We start from the raw sequence: 26708 nt of genomic DNA, 5'->3' as shown, positions 1-26708 counted from the left end.
AGAATGCCATAAAAAAAAAGTTCCGAATTTTTGACACACATATATAAAACACATAAAACGATTATGGCTTATAATAAAAACCCAAAATTAAATCTCTCAGAAAATGTGAATATTATATAAGATCAAAAATACATATATTTATAAAGCATCGAATAATTTCATCTAATACATTTTCTATATCAGCTTGATCGAGTGATACGACTATTGTCAAGCTTGCGTTGCGACATTAGTCAACGCTAATTTATGTCAATAATTTGGTCTTAAAAAAACTTAAACTTATAACTCATAACACAATGTTATTTATTTAAAACGTTTAGCTAATTAGGACTTATGGATAATAAAAACACAAAATTCAGTTTCCCAGAATATCTGAATATTGTAATATCAATGGAAAAGTTTTTTGTTTGTTATTTTTTAATAAGAAAGATGGTCAAATATAAAATTAGTAGTCTAATTTATGCATTTAATACTCATGGCCCCTTTTGGATGAAGTTTATAAGGGGGTCAGTCTGTGGTTCTGTCCAGGTAACGGCGGTCGGTCTTGTTGGCTCTGGTACGGTGAATCAAAACCAGTAAGCTTCTATGAGCCTTTTCACACGAATGCTATGTTATATTTATAGCTTGTTTACACTTCCTACTGCGTGGCAGATATTGTTCAGTGTTGATAAAGTGTGAGAACAAGACGGTTGTCTATTGTTTCAGACAGCGTCGCGGTTTACGGGCGGTACCTGAAGACGGCGTTGGTCACCTGACCCAAACTCAAAGTCACGTGACTGATATTCCATCCTCGCCATTTTGCAATGTGGTGGAAAGAGAGAGGCCACTTTTTATAGCTAACGAATAAAAACTCCCCAGTTTTATGCGTTGAGGACAAAGAGCATTTTGTCGGTGAGTGTGTTTTCGTTCACGCGCCTCCACGTGCTCTCCGTCACTCATTAGCCGTAAAGAGAATACAGATGCCCTTGTTGTATATTCATGTGTGGAACTATTAGCACTGTGTGTGTGTATGTGTTTAAATAGCAGACAGTAAGCGGTGAAGCTAACACTGTCTGCACTTTTGTTGGTTATTTATTGAAAGAATACACAAGAAAACTGACTTGTCCGAATTGGTATAGCTTGTTAGCTAATATGGGTCCGTTTGAGTTAGGAGGCTGTGTTCAGCTTCATTTCACAGGCTAGAGGAGAAAATATTTTTAGACCCTGACATAACAGGTGCCCCTCTCAGACGGGTCAAAGGACATGGTGATGGAGGCTGAGCTCAACTTGATCATAAATAATCGCTACTAAACTGAAGCGCTAACTTTAAAGCTTTGATGTGGAGTTGCCGCTTCCACTGTGGCTTCACTAAACTCTCACTCACTATCTTTTTATGATGGACTTCCCAAAACCGGGTCCCACGTTGTGAGCGGCTGGTTTAGTAGCAGAAGTGGGAGAAAGAGGAAGCGAGCGCTGCGGTCGGAAGATGGGAAGCGGGGAAAGTGTTGGATTTGGAGAGATGAAAGGAATTAGGACCGCTTCGGTAGTGATCATTTGCTCAGAGTTCAGTTTGTAAACAGAAGCACATGGTTCAGTGCGGAGGCCTTATCGTGAATTGATTAAGCTGAGTCTTGCTTGTCGAAGGAATCGTTTGCAAACTCACACTTTCATTAGACAGATCGAGATTTAACTGTACATCACGTTATATTTATAGAGAAACATCCAGAGATGCAGTTTGTTTCTCTGTTAAAGCAAGATAATGTTAGATCTTAAGCCCTGCTGTTGGGCTGTGTAGATGATGCCTTTCAATTAATAGGGCAATGTGTTTAATTCAGGATGTTTTCAAGTGTTTATTTCAGTTCATTTAAAGATAACTGTTAACAGCTGAGAAATTAGAACATCACTGACACGAATGGGAAAAAAAGCAACAGAGATGATTTTCATAGCCATGTAGTAGGCAACTTGTTGACGTACCCAATTTCAGTTCAGTCTTCAGAGAGTCATTGTGGATAGTGATGCTGTTAAAGACAACATCTTGTTGTCACAGTCTGAAGTTGTCAGGAACCACAACTGCCCAAAAGAGGGTGGAGGGGGAAGTAAGCGCAAAAATCCTTCCAGCTGCACGGCATCTAAAATAAGAAGGAATAATCAACCAAACACGCAGCGCCTTGACCAAAAATATTCTGAACAAAGTTAATAAAAAGACCAAATTTGAACTAAAGTGACGGAGCTGCCACCATGAGTAGCACAGTTCTACAGTAATCAGTTAGAATATATTGTTAAAGTTTATTTATTTAACTTATCTAACTAAGTAGTTAATATTTGTGTACTTAATTGTTTCATATTAATTTTAATACGAACATATTGTGGTCTACATGCTCATAGGAAGACTGCCAACCTGACAGTTGTCCAGGAGAGTGGCTTCACCCTCCATAAGGAGGAGAAGCCACAAAAAGCCGAAAGTTCATAGAGTGCTGTACCGAGTTATATTAAGGGAAAGTTTGTTGGAAGGAAAAAAATCTATAGAAACAGGTGTGCAAGCAGTCAGGACAAGTGCAGCTCCAAGAAGCTTGTTAAGCAACAAATTTACTGGTGTCCTGTAATATTAGTAATTAAAATGAGCATAAACGCTAGAGCTATATCACTCTGACTGTAAGCACTGATATAGATTTCATTTATAAATTTATTTAACTTCATTCCTGAAGTAAAAATTTGAACTATGTTCTAGTTTTTTCGATGTAGCTGTTTATTACTAATTAATACATTTTTCTCTCTTTTTTTTATTAATTTGCTGTTCACTCTTTATAGAAAATGCACTTCTTTAATTTATTTGTAAATGTATTAATAATGTAGAAAATCCTCATAGTTTGGTCCATGAAGCCTAAAGTTAAGTTCTGAAATTTACCAGGATGGGCATGAGATTACTAGTTTTTATTTGTTTACCATACCACACAGTTCATATAAAAAAAATAACACGAGAGTGTGAGTTAATCTTTTTTTTTAAAAAAACAACAAAGCAGACAATTATGTATACATCTGCAAAAACAAATGATTATTATAATTTATAATTTTTCTTTGTATAATGATAAATTTGGGACATTCTAACCCTAGTGATTATTGTGCCAGAGTACAAACAAAACCTACGTCAGGCGTGTCAACATGAATGAATTTAAGAACAAATTCTACATCATTGTGTGAGTACCATGTGCAGTAACCACAGAGACTGTACTGCTATGTTTCTCTCTGTCTTCTAGGTGATGGATGAGAATTGCAGCGTTGCTGTCCTCATCTCAAAGTCCTCCTCTACATCTGATGCGTCTTCCTCTGCTCCGGTACCTGGATCTCCTTTTGAACCCCAGCCTCACAGGGTTATAGGTCAGGGTGTCCCAGGGAGTGTCCAGCCAAAACAGGTGGATGAGTCCCTCATCCAGGTCATCGAGAAACTCAGCAAGATAGTGGAGCAGCGTCCGCAGAGGCACTGCCCTCTGGGGGGGCAGAAAAGAGGGAAACATCTGGACTCCTCCGAGGTGAGGTTGAATCCAGGAAGCTCTCCTAACAAGAGGATGAAGAATAGCTGCGACGAGGAGGCGAGAGCAGATGGTAGCGAAACAGACGACATTTCTTCTTCTCTTGCTCTGGGCGACAATAACAACAACATCACTACTGCGCCGAGCGAAGTTGCTGGCGGTTCAAGCCACATCGACCTCAAACGGACAGTAACGTGCTACCAGTGCAGCCTTTGTCCCTACCTCTCCCAGACGCTGGCCCAGCTCAGAGAGCATCTGAAGCAGCACAATGAGCAGCACAGCGACCTCATCCTCATGTGCTCCGAGTGTCACTTCACGTCCAGAGACCAGGAGCAGCTGGAGGCACACGTCAAGCTGCACTTCGACGACAGGGGCGACACGACGAGAACCTCCACGGAAGAGGATGGAGTTCTGAAACAGGGTGGGGAAGGGGAGCGGGACAGTGAGGCGAGCAAAGGTTCACTAGATGAGTCAAGCGACCCACCAAAGAAGAAAAAGTGGTATAGCTACGAGGAGTACGGTTTGTACCGCTGCTTGATCTGCAGCTACGTGTGCAGCCAACAGCGAATGCTCAAGACCCACGCCTGGAAGCACGCCGGCCTCGTCGACTGCTCCTACCCCATCTTCGAGGAAGAGGAAGGCGGTCCAGCAAGGCAAGAGACTCAAGCAGCTACCAACAGCATCATACCCCGAGAGGATCTAGTGATCCTGTCTCCAGGTCTTCATGATCAAAATTTACAGAAGCTCCCAGCTGCCATCAAGTTGCAACTCTGCGTGCCTGTTGCTACCGAGAACCAGCAGGATCAATACAATCCACCGGTCTCGCATTCCAGCGAAGATTCTGGAACGGCTGCAGATGAAGACGAGGAGAAGGGGTACACCAACAAAGACGTCAGCTCTGAGGAGCCTGTGGTGGAGGTGCAGGTGACTATGGAGGGAGATGGCGACATGGAGGTGGACAGGACCCAAGAGAGCAGCTCCGTTCCTGACAGCCTGCTGTCGTCAGCCCAGAAGATCATTAACAGCAGTCCGAATAGCGCCGGACACATAAACGTGATCGTAGAGCGCCTTCCGTCAGCCGAAGACACCGTCATGGTGACGAAGCCTCTTCTCCTCAACCCAGATGTAGATAGGGACAAGGGTTTGCTGGCTGTGAAAGAGGAGGAGGAGCAGAACCCTGTAGGAAGTGTTGTCTGTGTGGATAACTCCACCAACAACCCTTCAGTAGATGCCGACTGTAAGTCTCCCCTCCCTAAAGGTGACTCCTCCCTAAGGGATGAAAACATCCCCCCAACTAGCCGCAAGCGAACGCATTCTGAGTCGCTCCGCCTCCACTCCCTGGCTGCAGAGGCTCTTGTTGCTATGCCGATGAGGATGCCAGAGCTGCCCACCTCCAGCCCTAAGGTGACCCTTAAGAGCGCTTTACCCCAGATTCAGAATCAAAGGATTTTGGACGGAACTCAGAACAGACAGAGGGCGTCGGACGTAGAGAAGACGGCAGCCCTGTTGGACCTGGAGCTTTGCCAGGCCAAACAGGGGGGATTAGGAACCCTAGGCCTTGTAGAGGGTGATGAGGAAGGTCCCACCACTAAAGCCGGAATCAGCCTTTCACTCCTTACCGTCATCGAAAGACTCCGAGAGCGCTCAGACCAGAACACCTCCGATGAAGACATCTTGAAAGAGCTTCAGGATAACGCACAGTTCCATAATGGGGCTGTAGCCGCAGCGATCACCGGCAACGGAGCCGAGAGTTACGTGTGTAACATTCCAGGCATTGATGGGTTGGTTGGCCCGGCCGACGGAGGGTTGGTGGACTATAACCCGGGCAACGAGCGGCCGTACCGGTGCCGGCTGTGTCACTACAGCAGCGGCAACAAGGGCTACATTAAACAGCACATGCGTGTTCACAGACAGAGGGCGCCGTACCAGTGTCCCATCTGTGAGCACAAAGCCTCAGACAGTAAGGACTTGGAAAACCACATGATCTACCACTGCAAGAGCAGGATGCACCAGTGTAAATACTGTTCAGATGCCTTCCACTACAAGGTGAGAAGAACTTCCTGCTTCTGTTTCTGCCACGCTCTGTTCACTGACCCAGCTCAGAAACCAGGTTTAGACGTGTTCAGCTGATATGCTGGCAATAAAACTAGCTTTTTTTAATAATTAAAGTCAGTTACAGTTCATACTTCCAGTGTGCCTGCTTTATATCTTCATGTGCAGGCGCTAAATGCACAGTTATTAAAGGTTGATTAAAAGGCGACCTACACTGTGACGTTTCATATTATCAGATGCTGTGATTTTTTTATTTGGGTTGTCTAACAGTGAAACAGTTGCAGTGGATATAGAAAGTCTTTACATCCCTGTTGGCATGGCAAGTTTTAATGATGTGAAAAATGAGACGGGATAAATAATTTCAAATCTTTTTTTCACCTGAATGTGACAGCGTAAAAAACGAGAGAGAATTGACTTATAGTTAGAGCTGAGCATACTTCCCTAGTAAGACAGCAGTTCTAGCAGAAGAAAAACATTCCCAAAGCCTGATGCTACCACCACCATTCTTCACTGTTTCTAGTAGCTTTTTTGGGGGGGTGGGGAATGGTGTTTTTTGCTACATTTAGCCTGACTCAGATGTTTTTCTTTGTAAGAATAGGTTTCCTCCAACCGCATAACTCAGACATCTAAAGATTTTGGGTAATTTCTGCTACATGTCCTCACAGACAGACATTCCTGCACCTTCTGTGTTGCTGTAGGCGACTTTGCAACCTTTTGGTTTTCTTATCTTTTTGTCAGTTTTGGAAGGATGTGTGAGTTCTCGCTATTGTTGCAGTTGCACCATATTTTCTCCTGATTAGGACTGTCTTTACTTTGTTCAGTGTTATGCCTGAAACCTTAGTTGTTAATTTGTACTTCTCCTAATTTATACCAAGTAATGAGATTCCTCTGATGGCCTGGAAGATCTGTGCAGGCCCCTGCAGTCACACCTGTGCACACTTGTGGAATCACATTACAGTTTCTTAGAGTCTCTTTTCCCTCTTAAAGACTTCAGGTTTTTTTTCCAGTTGAGTCGTTAGACATCACATGAAAGGTGGGGATTATTCAAAAATAATGGTGTTGAAGCAGGGGTGTGTATACTTTTTATATTCACTGTATCTCAGAGTTGCCTGTATTATTGTACTGCAAATGTGTCACATTTAGTGCTGCATTCCTTAAAAGCACCTTAAAACATTCCCGGTTCCAGAGCCACTGATCCAAGTGTTGTGGCCGATTTTGTAACTCTTATTAGTGAAGCTTTGAGCAGCAAGTGCCAGTTTTAGCAGACCTCAATTTTTCTTTAAGAATTAGATTATTTTAGGGTCATTTATACTGAGACTAAATATAACATCACACTATATGTGTGAGAGCAAGCGCTGTACAACAGGGCTTTAAAACGATACAACATGAAAACAAGCTTAGCATGGCTAGCAGTAGGAAGTGAAGTCTGTCTGTTTTCCCTTAAATGAATGACACACACATTTACAAATGTAATACATTCCAATAGAGGTTGAAGGTATGAAAGGATAAAAACTGATTTGAAATAAATAAATCAATAAAAATGCACACCACTTTATCTATTGAAACTCAAAAGTAGCAGCCTGAATGGACAGCTACCTGCCTGCTTAGAAAAAACAGATTTGATTTAAATGGCCTGTTGCTAGGAGTGCATTTGTTGCAGTTTTCTGGCCAATAAATCACCGATCTTTAAAAATCTTCTCACAATAAAATATGTGTGTCTTTTAATAGCCGCACTCCTACCTAAGCAAATCTGCTTTAAATTCATTAATTTAATTCAGGTGAATACAGCAAGCTTTTATAAAGAGCAAAACAAATCCTGAGACTGGACTCCATTATGTTTGTTTTTTATTGCAACAAGAAAATAATTTCTAAATTGGAAGTGCTTCTTCCAATTTGTTAAGCAATGTGTAAAGGCCTTTCAATAATTAACACATCACACTGCTTTATTTATTCAATACAATATTGCAAACTTAGTTTATTGTTAACCATCTAAATCGGCCTGCGACTATTTTTGACTTTACTATTTTGGCTCACGAGACAAAAGTCAGGGATGTACAATATATCAACTTCTACATCAGTACTGGACGATTTTTATTAACATGTCTAAATTGATCCGACAAGTAAAACTGGACTTAATGACTGATGCTTACTTCCATCTTTTTGCCTTTTGTGATTCAGATGGGAAAAGGGTGGCAGTTTTTACTAGGTGTTGATAGAGTAGGGAAATATAGAATATATATAAAATAGCAAATACATAAAATGTTGGTTAGCAGCAGTAGCAATATCGGAAATCGATAACAGAAATGTTGGAACCTAACCACACACTGACTTCCTTACGGGCATTTCTTTGACTAAATAAATAAATGGCCTTGTTATCATGTGGAACAAAGTGTAATTGTTACTGCTCTTTGGCTTGTTTTAAATAAAGTCCGGGTAGCTGTTCAGATATTAGGATTTGGATGAATTGGCCTTTTTTTCCACAGTTAGCAGAAAAGCTAATTAGATTCATTCCACAGATTTGGGAACTCAGGCAATAGAAGTTGTAATTGTAACTGATGCCCTACTGTGATAGGGTTGTCTGCATCTACCATCTGCAGTGCAGATGGTAGATGGGATTTAGACCTATTAAACCCACTAGTGCACCAGAAGGTAACTATCTTATTGAACTTACCTGTTGTCATGCCTTTTATTCCAAGTACTCTAGTTTCCATGTGTGTGTTTTTTCCTAACTAGAATCAGTTAAGAAGTCATGAAAGAGAGCACCACAGCTGCAGCAGCGACACGCCATCACCCACAACGGGGACCGACACCATCACCCCAGTGGAAGAATCTGAACGGGGAACAGACGAAGGTAAGAAAGTCTGTTCTTACCTTCGTAAGAACAGAAGGTAAGAACAGTGCTCTGAACAGTGCTCAGATTTCTAACTCTGTCGCTGAATCTTTGAGCATCGTTCCTCAGGAGGCTAAAGGTATTGTCTGCTTTTGTCTTTTGATTCCAGAAGGTGGGGTGCCAAAGATGTACAAATGTGATGTGTGCAACTATACCAGCTCTACGTATGTAGGGGTGAGAAACCACAGGCGGATCCATAACTCTGACAAACCCTATCGGTAAGTTTGTTCATGAAAAATAATAGCAGAATAGTAGAAAGTAAAGGAGAAATCTATCCAGGCTGATGTGAGGCTAACCTCTTAACGTCTAAACAGTGGTGGGCACCGCTAACTAGAAGGTTAGCTGCACTAAACCTAAAACGCTGGTCATACAGTTAGTTCCTCTAACGCTAAAGTGTTGCATAAACACTTTATTTAGCAGATGCTAATTCTAAAGCGCTAACTTGAGTTCAAATTCTATTTGCCCTTGAAAGACTACAGACCTAAATTAAAGAAATTAAATTTTGACATTACTGTATTATTTATGTGTTCTATAATGCCCTTAGATTTTAGGGCTTTTTCTAGATTACAAACAAAAAGTACTGTGGCCCAGGAGTAAATTTCTGCTAAAAACTCAAACATTTCTAGAATTGCACATATTTACAAGAAAAAAAAGTTATTTGATGTGAAAAAGTGGCAAATATGCAAGGAAAAACAAAACAATCTTCCACTACAAAAGGTACAAATTTATAATATTAAAACTAGGACATTATCTGACATTGTGAGGTCAAAAACTTGTAAGAACTTTGAAGGAAAAATAGAAATTTTCCAAAGCAGAAGATTCAAGCTCTTTTTGTGTATCGGAACAGCTTGTCACAGGTAAAGACTCGACATGAATGCCTCCAACAGGATCTAGACTACATGTCTGACACAGAGAGGAAGTAGCTTCATTGTGTCTTATTGCTGACATTTCTGTGTCTTTTTCTGTGAAGGTCCAGTTTAGGAGCATTGCAACTAACGTCTGTTAGTTGCAATGCTCCAAGGAACCTTTAGATGGCAATAAAGGTTTGCTAATCAGGCTTAAGGCGTCCCCACTCAGAGCTTTCACTGTGTGTATCACATACCGTCTGTTTGTGATTGGATGTGTTGTTGACCAAAAGCACATATATTTGCTTATGTCACTCTAAAAATGAAAAATCTACTCAGAAAGCTTGTTTGTGCTGTTTCTGTGAGCCCGTGGTTCACAAGAACTCGAGCTGTTCCAGATACAAACATTTCAATGAGGAGAAGGAGAGGGCAGCCATCTTGCTGCTACCTTGCTAAGGTCACATGTGCAACTTTCTGATTCAAATCAAGTCTTCTGTGTTGGACACATGAAGGCGCTGTGAGGACTGTTTCTCATGCAGAGAATCCTCTCTCCTACTGATTGGAGGGGTAAATGGCCAGAGCAAGTTGCTTTTCAGCCAAACACAGGAAATAATGACAAAATGAAACAATTTCCTGCCTATAGTTGGGTTTTCCTGCTTTTGGTCTGTGTTTTGTAGAAATTCACCATACTTCCCTCTTAAAATGTGTGGTCCAAAGTTCCTCTAGGTATATGATATGTATATTTTCTCTCTAGGCCGTGTAATCTGGCAGTTTTGTGGTGTCTTACCACTTGCTTGCCAGTAGAGTTTTAGGCGACATACTGAGAGGGAATGCAAGCACAATGTAGAACTGCAACTAGCCAGCTATCGACCTCATGTTTCTACAGAGGAAAAATGCAAAAACACACAATTAGCCTGCAAAGCTGCCTCACAGACATGACATTTGCAAAAAGAGAAACCTATGAAGTCAGATTTTCTTTATTTCAGCAGTAAAAAGACTATAAATAAAATGTAGGTGTTATCTCATCAGTATTTGATTAGAATTTGAGAATATTTTAGGAAAAAGTTGGAATCCTCACTTTTTGTTCTTTTTACAAACTATTTAAAAATGTCAAGAAAAATTAGATGTAACTTTTTATTTGATATCTAAGTCTATAGTGGTTTTATACAGAAAATATGAGGTATATTTTTCTGAAGTCTTTTCAGAAATAAACCTCAAACTATGTTATGAAGAATAACAAACTGCTTCCATATCAGACTGTTTTGTATGAAGAATTTAACTTGGTGCTTAATTCTTTTTTTTAAGGTTATGTATATTACACATGACATACAGTCTGTGTTGGGAAAATATTGGCAAAAAATCTAAATGTGAAGTCAAAGTCAAATCCCCGACTGGGAATTTGGAGTTGGATCACATTTGCTTCTGTAGAATGACGCAGCTACAGTTCTACTCTGTTCTACAGCTTCAATCAAACCCTCAGATAAAAGCTGGAAGTCACATGTCTTACTCCAAGTCACTCCAAAATTGTCAGACAAAATGTGTAAAGAATGCAATACATTCTTTACTCACTACATATAAATGCACGACATGTAGTGCGGACATAATGCTTCGTGTTGCATCATGTCCGCTGTCTTCCTTGCTGAGAAATCTCTGCAACTGTTGGAACAACTACTGTAATTAAGGAGTTACCATAAATTGAGCTTGAAGAACCAATAGAGGGAACTGATTATATTTGTGCAGTAATACTGAACAATTTCCCCCACTGGATCAAGGTAATGGACAGACTGTGGAGATATCCTCTATTATCTTGTTTTTATGCTATTAAAATTAATCATCACCAATGACCTAAAAGCAGCCATTTACTATTGGGGGGTTAGGAGGGAGATGTTCCTTTTATTTCATTAAAATGTTATTTACATTTAAGCTCTAGCTCTGGTTTTCTTCAAACTGATGATTAGTTTTCCTCACTGCCTGCTATTTAGGCTGAACTTACTGCAGTTACTGTAGTGTGTGAAATCCAGTGGGTGCCTAGCCTTGGCATGTTAGCTGTTAGCCTCTCCACTGCTAACATAAATGAGTAACCTCCTTCTCATTTGTCAGAATCTGTCTGATAATGGCCTATCATAACTCAGATCAGAACAGAGGAGTGCTATAGTCTTCGTTTTGGCCCTAATATTTCTACAATATAATATCATTATAATTTAATATGTCATAATATAATTGCTATAATATTTTGGTGGGAAAGCTAACAAGAATTTTTGGGTGGCATGAAAACCTTCAAAACATTCTGTTTTATTAAACATCCAATCAAGCTTTCATCAATCTGATGCTGTTTGCAAGAATCTACTCAGTGTGAATGTCTCTCTGGACGTTCACACCAGCTCTGTTTAGTCCACTTTAATTAAACTCTGGTTTGTTTCTCTAGAAAGTCCAGTTGGTTTGAGAAAGTGTGAATGTGTATACAAACTCTGCTTTGGACCAATAGAAAATAAAATAAAAACTCTTGTCCGCCAAAAAGCAGTAGGTCAGTTTAAGTGAACTTGGACGGTAGACTGCTCCAAAACAGGAAGTGGACTATAGCATTCTTGGTAAATACAGCCAGCATAAGAACTGACTCGTTGTTTGCCAAAGACAAAAAAGAAACCATCCAACCGCTAAAATCTTACGCCACTCCATTTTTGTTTACATTTTGTAAAGAAGTGAGTTGTCTGAAGACCTCATCTTCAGACGTCCTCATGCTGTTTCCATCAGTGGTTCGTGTTGCAGCGCCACCACAGGTGAGGGAGGCAAACAGGTTTTCAAAGGGTTTTGTTCATTTGACACAAAGCAGTGTGAAAGTCAACCTCACCAGCTGAAAATGTAACAAATGTTGCAACTTTAGTCCCCAATTGAACTGTGTTTATCGGAATATTTTCAGTTTTGATCTTGATATGATTTGTTGAAAACAAAACTGTAAATAGCCCTTTTAGTTTTGGCTCCAATCAAAAGCAGATGCCAACATCACCGTAGTTAGCAGTTAACGATCATGAGCTCATTCTCAGTGCCTGTTAATCGTTCCCATGTTGAGTCCAGAAAGGCTGCAGCACATTTTCACAGTGCTGGAGGACTTCATGATTTTTTAAACAGAGCGTTTATCAGTCTGTTAAGGGAGTGATTTGCAGTCTAACTCGGGTCAGCTCCATCAGAACATTTTTTCTTTGTGTCTGTTGTTGTTGACGTGTTCATGTTCTTTATGTAAAAGTGTTGGAGGATCTTAGCAGGTAAACAAAGGTTGTGGTATTTATTTATTTATATCTGTGTAGAGGCCCAAAGGGTTCAGCTTTGTATAATGAAGTCCAGTAGTCATTTTAAAGTGGAACAAAACTTTTGCCGTTACTATTTTTCTGTACTCCACTTCTATGAACAGTGCATTCACCACATACATTTTTAATCAAACTGCAATGCCCTCCCTCTTCCTATCTTGAAAGTTGCTTGAATTTCATTTTATGCATTGTTCTAATAACACAAACTGTTTTCTTACATCCTTTATCTTCCCTAAAGCCTCTATTTAAAAAAAAAAAAGTCATTTGGGATTTCTCCATTATCCTTATGACTGTAGAGTTGCAGACCAGCTAAAGAAACCAAAATGCAACTCAGGAACAACCTGAAGCAGTCATGGGAAAGAAAAGGGAGATAAATTATGATACATGTGTTTCCTAATTAGGTTAGTAAGAGTTTGCTTGTGTTGACTCAGAAAGTTCTTGCTTAGTTTTAATGGCGTCCACATGGCCACGAGCGCTGCTCCCGTCTCCAGACCTTGAGCAGAAGCGTATTTGCCCCTGAGCAACAGCCAAAGCCAGCCTCATCTTCCAAGCAGAACGTCCAGAGAGCAGTGCAGCAGAACATGCCACGATTTATTCCTAAAGTAGCAATTTCCTCTCTGTTTTTTTGCTGTGAATCCTTCTTATCTCCCTTCAGGCTACAAGTGTAAAGAAGCAGCACAATGACCTCGGTACGCAACTCGTTAGACTGACTGCTCATCTTCTTGTTTCTCCTTTTTTTTCCTTTCTTCTGTCTTCTAGCTGCTGTAGCTGTGATTTTGCCACCACCAACATGAACAGCCTGAAGAGCCACATGAGGAGGCATCCTCAGGAGCACCAGGCTGTGCAGCTGCTGGAGCAGTACAGGTGAGAAGCAGAGGTGGAAACTACATCTGGCTTCAAAATGAGCTGAACTTTATGAGTCTGTGTGTCAGAACAGGAGGGAGGGTTCTCTACACCACGATGAGAGATTTGTGCCGTCAACCCATTGGTTTCTTATAACCTGTAATTAGTGTTTACAAGCTCTTAATGTGTACCCTCAGATAGAGTCTGACAATAAATCAACAACAATATACAGTACAGACCAAAAGTTTGGACACACTTTCTCATTGAATTCAATGAGAAAGTGTGTCCAAACTTTTGGTCTGTACTGTATGTTGATATAATAGATAATATGTCTGACAGAATATTCAATGTTCTGTCACCTTCCTAAATTAAAGACCCATGTCATTTTTTTTTAAAAGGTTTTTTTTGTTTGTTTGTTTTTTTTTGTGTCTAAATCGTCTTTTGGCAACAAAGGTAATGTAATTTCATTCACATAGCACATTTTCAGCAACAAGGCAGTTCAAAGTGCTGTACTTGAATTAGTAGAACATTCAACAAATCAACCAACCAAAGGAAAGAGCAAAAGAAAGAGAAAATGTATAAAACTACAAAAATGGGACTCATTTTTATGGTCAAAATCACTTTTGACAAAATATGACATAAGCCATTATATTAGGAAGATGAAGACTGAATATTCACTGAACTCCTATCCAGAACTGCTCATCATTCTGGGGAATGTAGGCAGAGGAAAGACTTTAGTGACTTAACCTCTCATGATGCACTAAGCAAGGTGGAAGACATCGACTAAATCACTCCCTCTTTGGTTACCTAGCAACAACCTGTTCTTGCGCAGCAGCAGTTTCAGGTTTCGTCACTGTGTTTCCTTATTCTTAAGGAGGTTTTTATTCTCTGCGGAGCGACAACTTTGGATAAAACAGGAACGGTCATGACACAAGTTTGTCAGTATTTCAGATATTTAAAACAAAAACAAATCAACCATTATCAATATTGAATTATATGAAACACTGATATCATGATACATTTTTCAGCCATATCATTCAGCTCTACCCTCATATAATAAGAATAAAGTTTTGCTGTTTTGTCTCTTTTGCCTGAAGTGGTATAGAGAGCCTTTTTATTGACAGCAGGACTCCAGAGGCAGTTTCAAAAATGAAGCAGCAGATGAATGAAGCTTTGGATGAGATTAAAGGTCAGAGGTCAACTGATTTATAAATGGTCTTAGATAAGGTAAAACATTTTAGAAGGAAAAACATAAATTGTAGCGAAAGACTTGAAAATTTGCAGCAAAGCCCTAAAAAGTTCTCTGATCTTTAAAGATAACACAAAAACAAAAATGTTTCCCAAAACCGAGCAGTCGACGCGCGGTCACATGATTACATAAAACATTGAAAAGACAATTAGTGCAACTTTGCCTTCTGCCTCATAATATTTAAAATTACTGCTCCTTAATTTGTTAAATCGTTGTTGTTATTGGTTAAAATGTAAATGCACTGTTTGTGCTGCGTTTTAATTTCCAGGTGTGGGCTGTCCCTTTATTATTTCTTCATCAGATAAGCAAGAAAAGTAGTTAAATGGAAAACAAGCACTCAGAGCTTTTAATTCAAGTAAAACAGGCCACAAATAAAGCAAATCAGGTTAGAGAGTGGACAAGAATATTAGGGAAGGACAGTTTATTTAGGAGAAGCTCAATATTCTGTTTTTAGTTCCACTGAAGACATTATTGGATGACCGATCGACGATAAAGAAAAACTCCAAAAGCTTCAAATTCATTTTTAAATTGAGTCAAGTTCAGACTTCACTTTTAAAAAGCTAAACTTTTTTATGCTTAATCAAGTTCAGCAGGGTGTCTGCTTACCCTTAAATTCATGTATCTCGAATGAATGCCTTAAAATGTCTTCAATTATTTTATTTTTTTTAAATGTAAAAAGAGAAATTAATGTTTTTGCAATGCTTGATTGTAATTAAGTAGGATTCCCCAACCATCCCCTGTAGCTTTATAGTTTTCTATCTTAAATTTCATTCAAGGTGGCATTAAAAAGTCTTAAATTTTCTCCAGGAGGCTAAGCTAGGTGCATCAACTAACTAACTCACTCACTCTCTGGTTACCCAGCAACAACCTGTTGAGTAACTTGTGCAGCAGCAGTTTCAGGTTTCAGCACTGTGTCTTCTCTCTTCACAGTGAACCTCCACTGTTGTTTACAGCACAGGAAACTTCCAGTAATCTTCTTGGCGTTGAACTAGCGCATTACATGCGTCACAGGTAAACGTTAGCAATTAGGTAAAATTAAAAACCTCAACGCAGAACACGAGTCCAGGAAGCAATCATTGCTCAACAGCTGAGAGCCCAGACCCTCTAGACGAATCAAAGCTTAGAACCAGGGGCTTGGTTTTACCAGGCTAGGTTAGTGGATACTACTGTACACTTTGCTCAGAGCCTGACTTGTAAAATTTTGGCATTGAGTTTCTTATGGTAAATGTCTGTTTTATCCACACTAACACTAAAATCTCACAAGAAAATAAATTCTCCAGGTTGTCTCATTAGTGACGATTAGTGACGGTAAACAGGAATCAACTTAAGGCAACATGTGAACATGTTCTACTAATAGAAAGAGCTGTGGTGCCAACTGGAATCAGATGAATGTGTGTTTGGTTCTGCTGCTGTAGCAGCACCAGCTGTGGCTGCGGCCCAGGTTGTTAGGTTCTCCATCTGGACGTTGTTAACGCTACGTCTCTCCAACAGCTCCAAGGAATTCCTCTAAACTTACTCTGTGTAATTACTCAGTGGATGAACAGCTTTCTGTGGTCAAACAGCAGTTCACTGACATCATGTTCCCTTGTTTGACACGTTTGGGTAATACTGGGATGATTGATGATATATTAAGCTTCAATTTGCACCAAATTTCACATTATAATCAAATGATCTCTCAGTGAACTCTGGTGGCGTCATCAGCCAACCTGGAAAGAATCACAGAATTGAGATAGAGAAGTAACAAACTTTTCCTGGCTGATGAGGATTTCTTGTTTTCTACTAATGTCCGTTTTGGGTAATTCAAGTTTGCGCCATAATGACTTTATACCTTAACCTGTATTAATTCAATAAAAATAACTAACCATAAAAGATATGGTGGAGGTTTCCTATTAGAGGTAGCAACTTTAATTTCAATAAGAAAATGAATTAATTTTAAGATGAATTGATTACCAGGATTGTCCCAAATCCCAAAACTGCCAGGTAGTTATGGAATTTTAATTAGAGCTCAGTTTTATTTTGTCTAATTCAGTTGGTTTAAATTATTTTTTAGAGTATGTTAGGTAGTTTTTATTAGTTATTCATGCTTAAATATTGTTTAGTTTGGCTTTTATTAGTTATTGTCCTAGTTTGTTTTTCTATACTTGGATTGATTTTTAGGTGTAGAATTCAAAAAGGTCCAGCTCTTGTATTGTGATTATGTTTACATCGGTTGGGTAATGAATACTTAACAGAAGACACCATTTTCAAAAAATGTATTATTATTCTTGAGCAACAACTAACTGGAGTTTTCTCCCAACTTTTGTTCTCGACATTTTGCAGACTAGCATAAGTGCCACCAGGGGGAGTGTGGAGTTCTGTAATTTGGTGAAAAAAAAAATATTTCACATCAGTTTGAAAGACTAATGGATAGATTCATAAACACAAATCAAAGGATATTAAATCTATCATTTTAGTAGGTTTTAGTTAGTTTTATAAACGCATGACATAGTTCCAGTTTGTTATAGTTTTTCCACATTAATTACTGTTTTTATTTATTTCAGTTAACATGTTTACTCAGTTTCAGTTTTTATTATTTAGTTTTGTTTTAGTTTACTATAATAACCTTCTTAATTACATAATTTACCAAAATAAACATTGGTTTTAGATAATTTAAGTTTTTTGTATTTCTTTGCTCAAAAATCTCAGTCCTATAGAGTCGTGTTGTGCAGAGATGATTGTGTGTGTGACAGCAGAGCTGGTAACCTGATTACCATTTCTGTCTGTAGGAATGGACCAAACTTCCTGCAAACCGTTTTGAGAAGCTTCTGAAAGAAGAACCAAAACATTTGATCCATGTGTTTGAGTACAAAAGGAAATTCTACCAGATAATAAAAATGTATATGTGTCAGTATCAACTTATGAATTTAAAGAAAGCAAAAAAAGAAATCATTTGATTAACCTGACCTAATACAAGAAAGCTCCAATATGTGTGTGTGGGGGGGGAACTTCAAGGTTTCTAAAGATGTTTCTGCTCTCATCTGAAAAACTGAAATTAATTTTGGATCAGATGGAATAGAACAGAAATTGGGGATCAGCCGCCTGCTGTCTGATAGCTCAGTGTTGCCTCCACTGCAGAGCGCTGCTGCTGACTTTAGCATTCAGAGCAGCCTTAAGGCAACCAGCTACAGAAGTTGACACACACACTGTTTTTAGGTTAGTTTGCAAAGACTTTTTTGCAGTTTGTTTCTTCTGTCTTTTTGAGGTATGGGGGTTGTTGGTTTTTTTGTTGTTGTTTTTTCTTTTCAGAATTAGAACAAGTTTAGAAGCAGGTATTAGTGGGAGGTAAGCAGAGAGATTCTATAGATTAAATGAACAACTTCTGTGGTCATCTCTACTATTTCATGTTTTTCTGTATGAGAAGTGAAGATGGGGACAACATTTTTATGTTATGGTGACAGCTCTGTCAGGGCATTTAGAAAAATCATTTGTGTACTAACTCACCCTAAAGAGATTTATTTATTAAGATAATTACTAGCAAATTTTTCATTGTCTTTCACTGGCATGGAATAATCAGCTAATGTTCTTTTCAGTGTTTTCAATTGTTCCAAAATGAGTAGAAGTTAAAATAAACGCAAATAATAAAATAAAATCAAAATTTTCAAGTTGATATTTGTGTCGGCATCAAATTTTTGGACCCGATGAGTTTGCTGAGTCAGCTAGTTGAGGGAGGCGTGTCTTGACTTTCTTAGTTCTTAACATTTGGAGCTTTGAACCTTTAAATGGTGCTTAACAGAATTACCTGTAATTCTATCAAATTTGACAAATGACTCCAGCAGTTTGCTGTAAATCCCCTGTGCGCTCTTTGTCTCCAGAGCTCGCCGTCTCCATTCCAGTTGAGTCGGGATGATTCCTCCTGATAGAAAGGAGGAGGAGGATTAGCAGAACCTCAGCTCGCGTATTAAATCATTTTCCGCTTGATCCGCTTTCGCTCTGTCGTTCATCTTCTCCTCCGTCACACTTCCTTTCCTCCTTGCCAGGTGCTCCCTGTGCGGCTACGTGTGCAGCCATCCGCCGTCGCTCAAATCCCACATGTGGAAGCACGCCGGGGACCAGAACTACAACTACGAGCAGGTCAACAAGGCCATCAACGAGGCCATCTCCCAGAGCAGCCGGTAAGCACTCTGCACTGTTCACTGTTCAGGCTGGAAAAGGTCTGCGGATGCGGGCAGCCTGAACTTTTCCACATTTTGCAGAAAACCTATAGTGTATTTTATTGAGATTTCATGTGATGGATCAATGCAAGAGGCACCCTGTACACCCTGGACAGACAGTTACAGGCTGTCCATGCATCTTTAAAATGTCTTAAATTCATGTATTTAAAATGAAGGCCTTAAATTATTTTTTTTTAAAAAGAGGGGTAGTTGGCCTATTTTTCTGTTTAATCTTTAATATTCTATGTATTTGTTTTTCTCAATGGAGTTTTCTGTCAGGCAAAAGGTTGAGTTGCACGCAGACATCTTCATTGCATTCTGTGACTCATGGCCGTTGAGGCTACCAGCAGCTCACTGCTAACATACCCTTGCTAGCTAGCTTTTTTGTGCTTATTATGAGTCAGTGTAAATTTATTGGCAGTTGACTGGAGAAAGTTGACATAAAGGTCTTTTATGTGAATCGATTCATAAAGGCCATAGTAAAAAGTCTTAAAACCTTGAGTTAACGTCAGTCGTGTTGTTGGACTGTGAGAAGAAGTCGGAGCACCCTGAGAGAATCCTCACTTCCTGTGGCAGGAAGAGCATTTAAACTCCAAGCATTTAAACTCTCAACCCCAGACCTTCTGCGACCCCATGTTGTCCAATTTTCAACATGTTCCACAAATAAAGATCTGAAAAGTGCGGCATACAGAATTATTGATCCCTCTTTAAATCAATAACAGCATCATGCTGTGTGGATGCTTTTCCTCAGCAGGAACAGGGTAACTGGTGTGGAGATGGATGCAGCTGAAATGGCCTTATTCATACATATGTCATCATCTATAACTGTCCACTAGGGGGCTCTGTGGACGTTGGCATTCTGAGCATCATTTTGTGAAATGAGTGCTTTGGCAGGAATAATAATAGGCACCAAACTCACAGTATTAGTAGAAAAACAAAGGAATAAGATCATAAACAGAAGAAGCAAGTTGTTCCCAGTGTGGATCATTTATCTTATCTGGCGACTGAATAATTTTAAAATGGATCCATGGACCAAGGCAACCGTTACTTCTTTGGACATTGACCTCCATGTTCTTCTGTGCATGTGGATCACTTTGGGGTCATAAACCCTTCACTTAGAAATCAGATTTAATTAGCATGAACGACTCGGCCTGTCGCAATAAGTAATCACTCATTTAATTGGATGATAAATTAAAATGAACTCGATAATTTCTCTTCTCGTGATTGATATTTTTTTAACTGCAATTTAGTTTTGAGACTTAATAATGCATGTTATTTATTGATTTTGGTTGTTTTGTTTACTTATTTTGAATATTTAAAGTATCTTCCAGTTCCAGTGATAAGTATTCTGTACAAAATTAAAGTATGTCGGTCTTTGAGAAAGCAAACTTGCATTTTTATGCCATTATAATTTGAATAAGGTCTAAAACACAAAAATAATATAATTTATCGCAATAATTATTGAGACAGTTTATCGTCGAGGAAACGGGCCAAAACCTCCCAAAACAATCGCATTTCAGCAAAAAAAATCAGAAATGAGCATCCAGACCTGCTGTATGACTGCAGAATAAGTTGTTGGAGTTGTTGGTCAACCACTCAGCAGAGGTCAAAAATATCCATGATGATTATTTGAAGGTTCGGACATGTGAGATTATGGAAAAGTTAGATTTTTGTGAAACCCTGCCACATGCTGTGGATTCCTCCTGAAGCTGACTTGTGTTCCCCTCAGAGCGTCTCAGAGGCCTGCTGGCCCTGAGTCTGGGGCCGAGTGTCCAGCGGTTGCCCTGCCTTTAAAGGAGACGGCCAGCACCCAGGTGGACCCTCACCCAACACACACATCAGTAACAAAAGCCTCTCTGCCTTCTGACAGCCCTGCCGGACCCCCCACGCCTCCCCCAGACTCCACCCAGTGCCCCGCCCAGGGGAAGAACCCGGCCCTGTCCCAGGGCCCTCCGCGCACGGGGCCCCCCATGGAGTACTGCATGCTGCTGTTCTGCTGCTGCATCTGCGGCTTCGAGTCCACCAGTAAAGAGCGTCTGATGGAGCACATGAAGGAGCATGAGGGCGACATCATCAGCATCATCCTCAACAAGGAGCAGCATCAGCAGGAGGCGGAGGCCCAGGCCGGCCTCCTGACAGCAGAGTGACACACATCCGGAGGTGATGAGAGGTCAGAGGTCACTGCAATGGCTGCTGTGTCACACAGGCACCTTTTATAGGCTTCATGAAGAGGAATGTGATTTTAATCCGTTAATATTCATGTCAAATCGTTTCACCTTACAAAGCTTCGGCCCAAGTTCGAACAGTAATAAGCTCAATCTTAAATAAATCACAAAACATTCAACTATTTCCTTCCCTAATTTGATCACTTTTCTATGATGGCAGCTCTTTCATTGCTACTGTAGTATTTACCATGTTTAGTGCGACATGGCTGAGGTTCTCATTCTGTAAAGAGTTAGCAGCAGACCTTCATCAGAGCCTAAAGGCTCGCATCGCTGCTCGAACAGAAGAAATATTTATCTGTTTATTTTTCCGTTAGCTGCCAGTTTGAAGAGAGGTGTGTTAGTTTCTTTAAGTTTGTTGTATGGTTTGTAAAGTAGAGAAGGAAGTGGAAGTAATATACATTGACTGAGGGGTTGTTGTAAATGCCTGTAGACAAAAAGAATGACAAAAAGGGAAGTCTGTTGTTAGTAGAGCCGTTATTTGAATCTGCCAGTGCCAAGGTTAGGATGTAGGAAAAGGTTTCCTTAAAGGAGACACGGTTATCTCTCATGTTTGTGGTGCTATGTTCATTTGAAAGCAAAAATTTGTATGTATTTTTATATCTCCTGCTGTTTATGTTGTTGGTGTGAGTGTGTGTGTTTAGTAAAGTTTTTATTATATTTTAACGTTCTCAAAAGTACAAATCATCTTCTCATCAGAACATTTGTAAACACAGCGGACCCCCACCACTCATGGTTCAGTAGTTACAAATTATCCTGTGGACATGATTTCATGTTATTTGCAAAAAATCCACCCATTTATTAATAGTTTTGTAAATATTCTACAAGAAAATTCCACTTGGGAAGTGAAACTACTTAAAAACAATGCTACTTGACACACCATTGGCTGGCGTTAGCAAAGCAGCCAATCCAGAAGCGCCATTCGTTTTCAAGAGAGAGGAGGAAGACTGTAGATGTTAGCTTCTGCAATAGCGCTAAGACGCTTTCCACTGTGTGTATTAATGCATATTAAGGTATATCTGGTGTTTGAGCTATTAATATAGGCAGTTGTAAGCATTTTTAGATGGGGTGTCAAGTTTTCACAGATCACTGGGGGCTCACTGTAATTGCCTACGCAGTGGAACATTTTGTTTCATGTCATGGTTGAGACAATACAGTGAAACGTTTTTGAGTGGAAGCAGCTGTGTTATCCACCTTATTCCTGTAACCATGATGCTTTGCATGAACTGTGTGTTCAGGACTCATCCTGTTTCACTTCGGCTGCCTGTTGAACACAAATCTCCTGAAGCTCAGTTTGGTCTGGTAAAAGAGTCCAAAAACAAATCCAGGTCAGGAGAACATGGAATCATACCTTGTCACCACAACCATACTGTTCTAGAAGTTTTGAATCTATCCAGTTGGCCAAATGTATCATCAATATGTGGATCATGGCACTTAAAATATCACATTCCACCAAGTATTCCATCCAAGCAGTACTGCTCATAGGATTATCTTCCCAAAACGAACCTCTTAGTGCAGCTGCTGCTGTCTTACAGGAAGCTGTAGACAAAGTAAATCCTACAGCAGCATCACCAGGAATAAGGTGGATACGAAGTTTGGATTAAAACAGATTGGTTATTCCAGGTTGGCTCACAACAAAGTCACACTAAAAATGATTGCATGAACATTTGATAAATATATTGCTTCAAAGAGTGTACGAAAAGATTAGCTGAAAGCGGTCGTACATTTACTAAAATATGTTAGTTGCACTTAGTGTTATCAGTCCCAGCATAAATCCTCATGAAACATTTTACATTTACATAAAAAAATAACCCAGATAATATATTTATGTATGAACTCGTTCTCCTTGCTCAGCTGCTAGCTAGCATGAAGTGATAGCTCAGCATGTTAGTAGATTTTTAGCTCATGTTTTAGTTCAATCCAACCAGGTTGTTACCGTTTAATTTAGTCGTCTTTAATAATGTGGGATTTCAGCCTCTTGTAAAAACTTGTAAAATATAGAAATTTGAAAATCTAAGAAACCTCAAAGATTGAATTTACAGAAAATTGGGAAACAAATGCCTTGAACTCCAAGTTAGCCAGTTTCAAGTTGCCAAAGAAAACGTTCCAACACCTTTAAACTGGCAAAATTAGGAAATTCTGCATGCAAGTCTACTAGTGGGTTTGAGTTTTGCTTTTGTTTTGTAGGTGAAGTCTATCTGAACTGTAATGTTACACCTGTCAATTAAACGTATTCAAAGCTGTTGTACAAGATCTTTCAACATACCAGAACAGTAATTACCTTTGTTGGGTAAATGCCCACAAGTTTAAACATTTGATCATTTATTCTGAAGGCAGATTTTTCTTATGCTGCTTCCTGAAAGACTAAATTTCTGGTAACTTTGCATAGTTAGTAACCAAACTGTGTCGTGTTGCACATAAATTATAATCCACCTGTTCTGAAACGTTTCCCCTCCTTTGAAACGAGGTGAAGATGACTTTGTGGAAACTTTAGCTGTAGTTAAAAACTCAAACGAGGACACCTTGAACACCAGAGAAATTCTACATCTCGAAAATTTTTGAGTAACACTTGTTTTAAACGAGATGCAAGGATCAGCAGGTAGAATAGACACTCAAGTCCAGTTCTTTTTACAGATTACATGGTCAATAAACTAGATAACATGAGTAGAAAATAACTTAACAGTGTTCAAATCTGAAATTATTTTTACATTTTGTTCGACTGCTACAAGATAAAAGCAACTCCAGGTTTCATAGCCTCTGTGTGATTAACTCACACTAATCAGTGCAGTTTTTTTTGCATGCATGACTCCTGATTGGACAGACTGAGGTTTTCTACAGCCAGTCTTCACCATACAAAACCATACCGAAAACTGTGACTCTGAATTATTCCACTATAATGTATATAAATATTCACTTCAGTCTTTTTTTCAAGATTCTAGCATGGAATGTTAAAAGTAGCCTAACCGGCTTTCGTGTGCCAAAGTTTGAGGATGTAACATGAGAGCTGAAGAAAACCAGTCGAATGTGTAACCTCTAAATTGTCCTGAATCGCTCCAACAAAACTTTCTCCATTTTACTGAATAGCAACAGAGAACTTCAGCACTTGTTATATCTGTTGCTTTTTGTCTTGTTGTCAGTTAAATCCAATTTATTTTTAGACTTTTAGCAGACGGGAAGCTCTCAGGCATGAACCAGGCATGCGTATGAAAGCTCACACCTCAGTTTTTTATTCATGTTTGAAACACGTTGCCTCAAAATTAAAATATTTCAGGAGGAACAAAATATTGGACTCATTTCTGCGACGATACTTTATCTGCGAAGAACTGACACAACCTTTAAGCAAACTTTTTGAGACTTGTGTGTTATATTTCTATTACGAAAGATATATTTATATATAATATGTGGTATATTTTATGCGTGTTGGAGCAAATGGAAATTCTCTCCATTTTTCTCGCTGCAAGTTTTGCTAAACGCCGCAACCACATGGCCTTTATTGTGTGCCATATTTCCGTTAAAAAGCAATGATCTTTTCTCTGGGGTTTTTTTTGTGCCTTTTAATGTTTTTGTGTTTCAAAGCATTTCTCTGAAACCCTTATGTTTTCATAATTCAGGTCAAATAATCCAACACACCAAGTACATAAGGCACCTCTGATGCATCACTAGCCAGAGCTCAAATACTTTCACTTTAACAACCTCAAAAACTGACATTTCTATAAAATATGAAATATTTTTAAAAGTTCATTATGTTATAAAAGGTTTTCAAATAGATTTTTTTGCTAACTTTTGATCTATTTAGAAGAAATCTTGGTTTGAAGTTCAGCATAGCAAGACGAGCTATGTCTATTTGAACCAAAGGAGACGACGTCTACTCTGTATTTTTATGCTCGTATCAAATTTTGTAACAGATTCAACATGAAAATGTCTCGGACTGTAATGTGACACTTGCTTTGTTTGTATTTATTTTTAAACATCCTAGAAAGTATTTCATCACTTTGTCATTGTATCTTTTGCTAATAAAGAGAATGTGAAATGACTTTGGTCAAAATGTTTCAAGAAAAACAGGCTGAGGAATCTGAATGCAAGAATACCCTAAACAGGTAAACACAGAGTCACATGACCAGCAACCGGATGTTGAGCTGGAGCAAACCAAGAAGAAGAAGAAGACAGGAAGTAGTTGGAGGACCATTTTTTTAAACGGTTTGTCGCGTGAACAAACTTTTTCATGTGTGATTTTAATTGCATTTCTTATTGAATGGAGTCACCACAATTGCAAAATTGTGCATTTTCAACAGAATATTGACAAAGTTTTGTGCTCATTTGTAATGGAAACGCAGCTACTGTCATTTAATGGTCTGTCCATCTTCCAGTGTTCACTTTAGCCAATGAACACCAATGTTCAAATACTGCTTATTTGAACAGCAGTATTTGAACTGCTAACTCTCACCAGACACCTAGGATTTAACAGAGCCAACTTTGAAGGCTTGATCAACCTCCATTGCTGAAATCCAGATTTAGGTTGATAACCCAGTTGTTTTACATAATTTCTCAGTTTTGGGTAATCCTGTCTTTTTTCTTTATTTTTCTCTCTTTTTTTTTTTTTTAATCCTCTCGTATCATTTAACCCAGCATGTCAACTGTTCAAATTTCATAAGGGTGATGGTAATGCTCTCTTCTATTCCAGCCTACGTGTTTTCCGAAGCCCTTCCTCCATAATGTGGCTTTACATTTATTTGAGTAACATTTTGGAAAATATATTTATGTTGCCTGATTTTATACATTTCCTATTAATATGAATTATTTTCATCTTTAAAACATAAAAACATCTACATAACATCATACTTTTTTCTCACTGAAGATGAAAATTTTAAATATTAAAAGATTGATGTCAGTTACTCTGTACTTGAGTAGACATTTTAACAAATACATTTACCTCGGTGAGAACATATTGAAGTAGTTCTACTTTTACTTGAGCACAGTTTGATGCTACTCCAGCCCCCTCAGGACGTTGGAGCTGTGATGTGCTTTGGACCCGTCTGAACCACAGCTTTAATGGAGACGGGTGGGACAGTCTTGTTATTTGTTTCCAGGGGAGACGAGGGTAGGCTTTGTTTTTCTGACAACTCCTTTACATCTTGATTGAACGTTTCTCATTACACTGTGCTGCCAGGCTGTTTTCAAGGTGAACATTTCATTTTGTCTTGTGGATAGGCAATGAAACAAATGAAAATGCAGTCCAGGTTCTTTTATAATCTCTCTTTTTTTTTTAAGCCGGTTGAGGATCAATTGGGTTTTACATTTTCTGTTTTTGAAGAAATAAATGAAATCTAATCTCTCTTGGTTCAGCCTTTCCATTACTTCACATGCACAATATCTCCTTGTGAAAGAGAAAGATGTGTCCTCCTCTGCATTCTCACCACTTTTCCCAAAATCCTGAACAAAATAAAACCTTCAGGTCTATCGATTTCTTTAGAGGATCACATTTTCTACCTAAACTGGTTAATAATATCACTATGAAAGTGAAGATCAAGGTGAAAGAAGGGTGAGGGAGGAAAAGAAAAGCAGGGGGGGAAGTAAGAGCTATTCCTATTGAGATTAATTGCTAATTCTGGTAT

General features: G+C 39.1%; 1 protein-coding gene across 1 annotated transcript; it reads left to right on the top strand.

Annotated features, from left to right (window-relative positions):
* Positions 1-780: 780 nt before the first annotated feature.
* Positions 781-25129, top strand: znf507 (zinc finger protein 507). Its single transcript, XM_032561067.1, has 7 exons — positions 781-888; positions 3231-5549; positions 8289-8406; positions 8555-8663; positions 13352-13456; positions 18701-18835; positions 20745-25129. Exons 2-7 carry the CDS (start codon positions 3234-3236, stop codon positions 21019-21021), a joined length of 3060 nt encoding a protein of 1019 aa, XP_032416958.1. The 5' UTR covers positions 781-888; positions 3231-3233; the 3' UTR covers positions 21022-25129.
* The last annotated feature ends 1579 nt before the right edge of the window (positions 25130-26708 follow it).

This window comes from Xiphophorus hellerii, chromosome 4 (assembly GCF_003331165.1).
Source record: "Xiphophorus hellerii strain 12219 chromosome 4, Xiphophorus_hellerii-4.1, whole genome shotgun sequence".
NCBI classification, from domain to species: domain Eukaryota; kingdom Metazoa; phylum Chordata; class Actinopteri; order Cyprinodontiformes; family Poeciliidae; genus Xiphophorus; species Xiphophorus hellerii.
This window is presented reverse-complemented; position numbering and strand designations above follow the sequence as displayed.

What these genes read in the sequence shown, in the direction of transcription:
- znf507 (XM_032561067.1), top strand. Translation starts at nt 3,234, where the DNA reads ATGGATGAGAATTGCAGCGTTGCTGTCCTCATCTCAAAGTCCTCCTCT. An exon ending in AACTCTGACAAACCCTATCG is followed by an intron (nt 8,664 to 13,351) that starts GTAAGTTTGTTC and finishes TCTGTCTTCTAG; the next exon opens with CTGCTGTAGCTGTGATTTTG. An exon ending in GCCATCTCCCAGAGCAGCCG is followed by an intron (nt 18,836 to 20,744) that starts GTAAGCACTCTG and finishes GCCTTCTGACAG; the next exon opens with CCCTGCCGGACCCCCCACGC.